This window comes from Nanorana parkeri, unplaced genomic scaffold (assembly GCF_000935625.1).
Source record: "Nanorana parkeri isolate BGI_ZX_2015 unplaced genomic scaffold, ASM93562v1 scaffold1159, whole genome shotgun sequence".
In the NCBI taxonomy this organism is placed as follows: Eukaryota; Metazoa; Chordata; class Amphibia; order Anura; family Dicroglossidae; genus Nanorana; species Nanorana parkeri.
In genome coordinates, this window is record NW_017307427.1 from 150,699 (window position 1) to 160,304 (window position 9,606).

The 9,606-nt window shown below is 46.7% G+C and overlaps 1 protein-coding gene across 1 annotated transcript in view; it reads right to left on the bottom strand.

The window, feature by feature from the left end:
- The window catches only part of KIF18A (kinesin family member 18A), a 100,104-nt gene extending 97,285 nt beyond the window's left edge, over positions 1-2,819 (bottom strand). Inside the window, exon 1 of the mRNA XM_018568241.1 lies at positions 2,495-2,819. Within this exon, the coding sequence (XP_018423743.1) occupies positions 2,495-2,819 (325 nt within the window). The remainder of the gene's footprint in view (positions 1-2,494) is intronic.
- Positions 2,820-9,606: the final 6,787 nt, after the last annotated feature.

A 9,606-nucleotide genomic window follows, 5' to 3' on the forward strand; every position in this document is an offset into this window, starting at 1 on the left:
CCCCCCCCCCCTCTGTATTGGCTAAACAGCAGTACAGGTCGGATGCTAGAAGTGGCTGCTCCGGGCTCGTTTCCAACTGCGCTAATGCACAGTGAGTGTGCTCTCGCTATCTCCCTCTAGCAGCAGCTGAGCTCAGCCATTGCTACTAAACGAGAAGAGAGCTCACGGACGCAGTTTGAACGAGCCCAGAGCAGCCGCTGGGGGTGCATTTCTAACATCTGCCAGTGCTTTGCAATGTACTGGGGACCATGGATAGCATGGGAGATTTGTTGGAAAATATGCAAAAGGGTGAACTCAAGAGTATAGTCCACCTTACAAAAATATAAATCATAATAAATGCACACACATTGATAAAAGACAAAAAAAAAATAATATGCATTTATTACATTTTTGCATTAGAGCCTGCAGAGCATTTCAACAGCGATCTGTATAAAGTGGGTGCAACGCAGAGGCTCCTGCAAACACGTCCTCGAGCACCAGGCACAAACCTACAATTATGTGTCTGGAGGAAGTTAATATGCTCCAATGAGATCTACTATTAAAAATCGCCCAATCTATGTTACTATCAAGTAGGGCTGCAACAACTAATCAACATAATCGATGATTGAAAAAGTTGTCAACTTTTTCAATCATCGATTAATCGGCTTCTGGTTAGTTGGCCCTGTTCATGGCTCCACACACGTTGCGCGCCGCACCTCCTCCCCACCTCACACTCACCGCTGCCAGACCCGCTCGCATACATAGCGGATGGTACATTGTGCTGTATATTATACAGAGGACTACAAATCCCAGCAATAGTACATTATACACTGTATGTATTATGTACTATTGCTGAGATTTGTTGTATCCCTCTATAGCTGGTGGTATTCTGCATTGCGCTATTAAGCAGCTTTTGGTTTTAACCCCCATTCATGGTTATGCGTGAGCGTTTGCAGGCAATGTTGAAGCTTTGAGGGTTTTCTTGCACTTGAGTGCTTTTGTTTTAGTTAATGGAAAGCTAGTTACTAGGGAGGAGGAGATGGTTGTTAGCTGCAAAATAAAAAAATGTGTTTAGCCCCATAGACTATAATGGGAACACTTGCCTGAAAAGAAGCTCATGTACTTTTTTTGGAGCTTCAAGCCATACAAAGCTCAGATGTGAACAGGCACTATTGAAAATAATGGGATTCTTTGTGTGCGCTGTCGCACTTCAGGAAACACGTGACAAAAATGCTCAGGTGTGAATGGAGACTTAAGCTGGTCATACACTTTATGAATTTCGGACAGTTCTTGATAAACTGGCCGAAACTCACACAGTGGGTACCACTGTCGGCACCGTTTTAGGCGGCATTCCTCGATCAGCTGATTGAAGGAGGCGGTCGGAAACTTTTCGAATGAACCGATCCGACAGTCAACGAGCTGCCAGATGTGTTCGGGTATTCCGACAGCGGCTGCTCTCAGAATACAAAAGGAAACAGCCGGGGATTCCTCAATCAACGCTCCTGTAATATTTTCTTCTTTCAGTCTGCAGGTTGAATGAAGAAAATATTAGAGTGTATGGCCAGCTTTAGGGCCCATTCACACCACATCCAGACCAGACCGTTTCTGGACCCAAAATGCATCCCAAAGCCATTTCTGGCCTCTGTTCCCACCAGCGCAGTCCGTGCAGTGCAGTATTTGTCTGGTCTGGAATGCATAGAAACGCATGAAACGCACTTGTAAGACCATTTTAAGCTAAAAAAATGAAGAAATTATTTCCAAATGTGGCAAAAACGCAATACACTGTGTTCTAGATCTGCTCTGGAAAATGGTGTGAACCCAGCCTTAGTGGTGACCTGACACTTCCAGAATTTAGTGGTAGAATTGTACCGCTGATATCCTTGGTTCGTAGTGTGAATTAGCTTCAGCTGGCAAGGAGTCTGCAAGTACTCCTGAAGCTGCCCATACACCCGACGATTATCGTACGATAATTGCGGGTGATCCCGCAATCGTACGATAATCGTAAGGTGGATGGGCAGCGTGCATGGTTTTCATATTACGAGCACGCTAGAAAACCCGCAGAAAATAAAACGATTTTCCATAGGCTGGTAGCGCGATCGCAAGACGCGCAGCTCGGGCTCGGGCTGCGCAAGTGCACACTGCCCGCTCAACATTGCAATCATCTGTAAGCCCAACCCTCAGCGGGGAGGACTTGCGATGATCGCAAGTACGATCTGCCTGCCCAAGATGGGCAGGTCATACGAACTTTTAATCACGTTACAACCATCGCACAACGAAAGTCGTGCGATGGTTGTAAGGTCTATGGCCACCTTAATAGAGATTCTCTGCCTGTGTTTACTTGCCAGCATAGCATGTAGCACCCAAGTCTCATCAATCAGTTAAGCATTATTGAACTTGCCACTAGTAGTAATCTTCCAATCTCTATATAACAACAAATACGTGACAGAAAGCATCTAAAAATGTCAGTGAAATCAAAACTTTCCCTCTCAAAGCACAGACAGTACAGAATACATACCGGTGCAGTTGTATCCATTCAAGAAGCCGTCAAGCACAATCTTAGTGGTCTGCTCAAAAACTTCCAGCTGCGAAGAGTCCTCACCAAAGACACCGTCAAACACAAACTTAAGGTCTTTATTTTTCCTTTTAGTGACATCCCGGTTGGAGACGCTTCTGCCATGGAAAAAATTTACTTCTTCCACTTTTGGATCAAACACCACAATGTGGTTATCGACCACTTGGACCACAGTCGTGGAATTGGCTAACTTCTCTTTTTCATTTGGAGGACGGACTCTAATTACCACTCTTACATGGCTGCAAATGTCAGCCTCTCCTGAAGCCATGTTAGAACTGCAGATCGAGGTAAAGGTTCAAGTTCTGGAAAAAAAAAAATGATAGAATTCCAAGTTTACACATGGACACTCCAACATACTGGTTAAATAAAGACCAAAACCAAGTAAACACATACAATTATAGACGCAAAGACTAAAGTGCCAAGTCCTGTAAGCTGTACGAAGAAGAACTATGGGATCAGGGCTTTTCCCCATAGTTCTCCTAAGGGTAAAGGGAGGACACAAACTAGCGTCCTCCCGTCACCCTAAGCTCAGTATACCGCGATCTACAGCTCGCGGTATACTGAGACATCGCGGCTGGGATGGGTCCCGACATTCCTGTCTGGATCCACCCAGCTGCGGGATTGACAGCTGGCTCTGCCTATCCAGAGGCAGAGCCAGCCCCCTCCCCCGTCCGTTCCGCCAGTCAGCGCTGGAGGATCGGACAGGGGAGGGGGGAATCCCTGCAGGGACGCCATGTGTTCGCTCACTTCCCGATCTATTCAGCAGACCTGTAACAGTTTCATTATCACAGGTCGGCTAGAACTATGAGGCTGAGTGATTTTCACTCGCCTCATAGTTCTCCTTTAACCAGTTGACATCCGCGGTGTTATACCCCCTTCCTGGCCAGGCCATTTTTCAGTATTCAGCAGTGCGGTACTTTGACTGACATTTATTCCGTCATGCAGCGCTGTACTGAAATTAATTTTATACCATTTTTTTTTAGGGACAGATAGCGCTTTCTTTAGGTGGTATTTATTCACCACTGGGGTTTTTATTTTTTACTATATTAAGGAAAAATTACGAAAATGTTACTAAAAAAACCCAACTGTTTCCACTATATTAAATGATAAAACATTTATTATTACCCAATTTTTAGGTAAAATATAAAAGACGGGGTCACGTCAGGTAAAAAGACACCAAACATGTCAAGCCTTAAAATTGCGTGCGCGAAACCTCAAAAAAGGATAATACCCAAAATTGTCCACAGGCGACGCTTTAAAAGCTTTTACCGCTCATCAGTTTAGTGTTCTCAGTGATTGATGGCCTTAAAATTATTGCTCTCACTGTGACGTTCGTGGCGAAATGTAACGTGTGTATCGCAATTGTAGTTTTTGCGCGCTGGTGAACCGGACGCATATTTACGTTTATATGTGCGTAAACGTGGGGGTGGGGGAGTTAACTTTTTTTATATGCGAGTTTTATTTATTTTTCACTTTTTTACATGTGACTTATTTTTTTTAATTTATATAAAAAAAAATTTGCACTTATTGTTATTGCCATTATATAGGGGGATAACAATCCCCCTATATAATAGCAAAGGCACACTGACAGGTCCTCTTTATGGAGACATTAGGGGTCTCTAGGACCCCTAATGTCACCTGTGGACCCCAAAAGAAGCTGATGAAGCAGAGATCTGCTTCATCAGCTTCTTTTCTCTGGCTATAGCAGCCAGATGACTGACAGGTGAATGCGGAAGTGATGTAATACACATCACTTCTGCATTCACAGCCCGGAGGGAGATCAGCAAGGAGCTGATCTCCCTTCATCTTCCTCCTGACACCCTCCCGAGCCGGTCCCGGGGCCGCGGATCCCGGGATTGAAGGTGAGGGGTCAGGAGGGGGGACCGAAAAAGCGGCGGCAGCAGACGGACAGACGAAAAAACGAGCACATATAGACGATCGGCAGGCTATAGAGCCGCCGATCGCCTATATGTGAAACACCCGGTTCACATATCAGCTGATCAAAGGAGGCGGCTGGAAAATCTTCACACGATCAGAGCCAGCAGCCAATGAGCTGCCTGCTCTGATCGGGTATTCGGATAGGCGACAGTGGTACCTGTCAGAATACAACGCAAAAAGCAGTGATTCCTCGATCGACACTCTGTTTGCATTGATGGAGAAATCCGCGGGTTGAACGAAAACAATTGATAGGTTTATGGCCAGCTTAAGAGCCAGCCGGCTCAAAAAAACTCAGGTGAGTAGAACTTTATTTCTACCCTTAGCAAAAAACGAGCAGTTAGCCCTTGCAGGGCGGGGGTAGCCTCACTACAAGGATTAATAACATTTCTGCCTGTAAATTTAAGCAACTGAGACTTCATGTTTCACAAATCCCTTTCTCCTGCAGTTAAATGTCTACACACACTCTGAGTATCGGTTGGTTACTATGCACAGCTGTTCCAGATTCTCTCTGCTCCAGTTATAGTAAATTCTCACATAGTGTAAATCATACATGCATTAATATGCATTTAGAAGTATTCAGAAAAAAAAAATGTATGCCAGTGTGAATGAGGCCTTAAAAAGGTAGTTCAGCAATGTGAAAGAGCAGACTTTATGAACATTGAAGCAAAGAATTGCAGGTTATCCTATATGGCAAACATTTAATCAGCAGTACAAGATATACGGTGATCAGTGCCACCTGACTGGGTGCTGCAGACAGAGTATTTTCTTCTGCATATGTTTAGTTGAAAACATACCAATGGACTCATCCTGCTTATTTAAGGTAACCCCAGGTCCATCAAATCCACTGTTTATCTTCTCAGCACCAAGATATCACCCAAACTTGGGCACCCAATATGCAAACATCTACCACAGCTGCTGTAAGGATCTCTGTTCTGTCTCCTGTTGTGCGCACCTATTAACCATCAAACTGAGGGGCCTCTCTGGAAAACGAGATGGGGGTCAATCAGCGATGCTATAGTCAATATTTGAATTATAGGGGTGCTGGATGGTAGGGATGCACCAAATTTTGGCAAAATGCCAACTTTTGGCCATAATTGCGGTGCATCCCTGGTTTCTCTCCACCCCACTGGGCGCTGCTCTGTGTCCCCTCTGACACAGCACAGCTTCCAAAGGGGAGGAAAGAAACTGTCACAGGAGGCCGAGCAGTGCAGGGGAGGAGAGCGATGTGAGTGGCCAGAGCATCACAAGAGGCCAGGCTCTCTTCCAGCACCGCTCAGCCTCCTGTGACAGATCAGGGGAGTGGTGCGGGGCGGAGACAGCTGTCACAGAAGACAGAGCCCTCCTCTCGGCACCACTCGCTCAGTCTTCTGTGACAGCGAGTCAAGATGCAGAGCGGGTACAAGCACTCAGTGATCGCCGAGTGTTTGTAAATAATTGGAGGACAGAGTATGTTTACCGTGTCCCCAATTATGAATGAATGGGAAGTGATCTGCATCACTTCCTGTTCATTCATTATTGTGGACATGATAAACATACTATCTCCGCAAGTTAGGAATGAACAGGAACACTCAGTATTGAGGCTTCCTGATCATTTATAACATGGTCTCAACACATGGAGGGGGTAATCCAGAAAGGACTTTAATAAGAATACACAGAGGGAGCTACTGTTCCGTGACAGGTTTGGGAAGCCTCAGGAAACATGCAAGAAAAAACAAAAGAACAGCGCCTTCTCCTTGTCAAATACTGTTTTATTTTTCCATAAATAAACTGAATTAAAAAAATGATATAAAGTCTGTATCATCTGCATTTACAACAAACGTCCAGTAAAGTGGACTTTGGTCGGCACCTTATTAAACCGCCAGACATCCAGAATGTGAGCAGAAGCGATAAAACAGCCTTGCTTCCCTCTTTCATACTCGTTTGCCATTTTTGCTCTGAGGAAGAGGGTTTATCCCTAGAAATGCGTCAGTGGCTATTCTATCGCTTCTGCTCACAATCTGGATGTCTTACAGTTTAATAAGGTGCCGACCACCTTATTAGGGGTTGGTTACCTCAACCCCTGCATTGCGATGGACCACAATCTCACAAGATTGGGAAAGCTGAGGATTCCAGAGTGTGATGTCACACTTACCCTAGTAAAGCATGTAGCCAGGATTTAAAATAAGTGTTTTTTTTTTTTTTACTGGTGATGGACTACAATCTCACATTCAGTTTAAAGGAGAACTATGAGATGAGTGATTTCCACTCACCTCATAGTTCTAAGCCGACCTGTGACAATGAGACTGTCACAGGTCGGCTCAGTAGATCGGGAGGTGAGAGAACACATACCGGGTTCCCTCACCTCTCGATCCTGTCACGGCTCTCTGCCGTGACAGGGGGGAGGGGCTGGATTCCCCTCTCCCCGCTCCGATCTGCCAGCGCTGACTGGCGGAACAGACGGGGGAGGGTACAGCTGGCTCTGCCTCTAGATAGGCAGATCCAGCTGTCACTCACGCAGCTGGGCGGATCTCGTCATCTAAGTCGGGATCCGCTCCAGGTGCGGCGTCTCAGTATACCGCGAGCTGCAGCTCGCGGTATACTGAGCTTAGGGTAACGGGAGGACGCTAGTTTGTGTCCTCCCATTACCCTAAGGAGAACTATGGGGAAAAACACTGACCCCATGGTTCTCCTTTAAGCATTTGTATTGAGATTGTAGTCCATCATGGTAGCGAGCTTGGAGCGGTGGCTACTTACCTTAAATTATGCCTCTTGATCCGATCATCTTCTTTCCAGCAGAGTCCCTCCAGCGCTGGTGCCGGTCTCTGATCCAACGCTGACTGCTATGTATTGTGTACCACGGAGTCTGTGCGGGTGCATGCTGCCTGCCTAGACTTACCCTGTGTCTCTCCTCTTCTCCCAGCCAAAGATCTCTAGTGTGCATGTGCCCGCCCCATGATCCTTCATGGCCACTGAAGACTTTTTCAGATCTTTGGATGGGAGGCAGTGAGCGGCGGAGACCCAGGTAAGTAATAACCTTTTTGGTGACTTTATTTTTTTGCATATATCTATTGCTTGCTAGCAGTAAATCTATGCAAAAAAGGAGGGTTAAATTGTACTTTAGGCCTGCAGAGCATTGTAGCCATGATCAGTGCATGGTCGGTGGAACGTCAAGGCTCCTGCATTGTTTACATCCCTGGCCCAGATCCATACGGAGGTGAGGACCTTCTGCTATGGGGCTAGAGGAAGTTGCTCAATGGACGTCACCGCACTCCATTGAGATCAGAGGCCCTTTAAACGTGGTGGCAGCTGGGACTTGTCATCTCTCTATTCACAGATCCTTATGAATCCAACTGTCAAATGATGACACGACTGTGCGTACAGATCTACAAATAGCATGCCAAATTCTAAAATCAACAGGACATTTTAGGGAGAAGACCCCGCAATTCAGAAGAGAGATGATGGGGGGCAGTTTGAGGGAGGAGGTTGGGAAATGCAAGTCCTCCGCTGCTGCACACCTGCTCCAGCACCAACATCTTCTTACATCATTGGGAGCCATCTGTCCCTTCCTGCTTCTTGCAGACAGCCCCCTGATGACACAAATAGCCCATGTTGTCCCAAAGCCTCCTGGGATGTGCGACATGAGCATACCAGGGGGTTGTGGGAACATTACTCATGACTAGGCAAGGAATCTGGAAGTGTAAGGCCGGATATACTTACAAATATATAGGAGGGGGTGGATGTTATGGAAAGTGAGGGGGTAAAGGTCCCCCTTTAATACTGGTGTCATTGCCTTTCCGCAAGCACCCTGTGCCACGAAAGTCACAATAAAGTGGCGGCACTATGGAAGCATTCATGAAGTGTCCAGGTGACTACAGGCCTGCTCGTGCTGGGCCATTACCAGGCCATGGTTGCCCACTGACCTCATGCTAAAACCTCCCCTCACCGACATACCAGACCCCTCAAACACAGAGCTCCGCCATGGCTCACCTGGACTATCCTTCCCCCTACGGGGTCTCTCATACCGCTCCGAACACCGCCGGTACTCCGCCACACACAGCTGCGACCTCCCCGCGACAAGATTCAAACTACAGCGGCTCGCCGTTTCCGGCCTACCATTGGACGGCGCTGTGGGTGACGTTACTACGGAACCTCTTCCCGCCCTCCTCTCTCCTGATTGGCTGACTGGCCCGTGCCCGATGACGTTCTTTGTTGACGGTTGGGGAACCCTCGGCGTGGTTGTTAACCCTTTTCCCGACGTTTTTTTTTTCCTCGTTAGGCTCAGGCGCTACAGGCTGCGTGTCACGTGACGCGGGGGAAGGAGATTGCAGGTTCCCCTGACTGCTCCTGTCAGTAGGCGGTGGGCAGCATTGTCACTGATCAATGGCTCTGTGTCACCGGTCTGTTCAATGACATTATAGTCAGTATGTGTGTGGGCACGGACGCGTTCCACAGCTCCCTATACAGCAAGTGGCCCTGTTTAACTTCAGTCCTTATTACAGACAATTATTGCCCACCAATAATAACTAATGTCCAGAATAACTAATGTCCTCCTTATAATGTAAAGCGCTATATAAACCCTGAATAATAACAATAATTAAATTATACGCCCACCCGTGTAGCGCGCGTTGGTTGCCAACGCAATACGAGCGATTTGCCTTATAGTCTATTGGTTCAGTTCACACCAATGAGATGCCTTAATGTGCGCTGAAAGAATATAGGATGAGTTGCATATTTACAAAGCGAATTACAACGCACTTCACCTACTCGTAAGAAACTGCGGTGCATGGAATTGAATTAAATGTCATTTTATAAGATTTCATTAAAGTTTTTTTTTTATGTAAACAGTGCATTGTGTTGTTACACTACATTGGGAGGAATTATGGAGCAGACAGAATCTGAAGCAGTTGCCCATGGCAACCAATTAGCTTCACTCTTCAATTTTTTCAGTTAAAGGAGAACTATGGGGTCAGGGCTTTTCCCCATAGTCCTCCTTAGGGTAACGGGAGGACACAAACTAGCGTCCTCCCGTCACCCTAAGCTCAGTATACCGCGTGGTACAGCTCGCGGTATACTGAGGCGCCGGAACGGATCCCGACATCGATGTCGAGATCCGCCCAGCTGCGTGAGTGGCAGCTGGC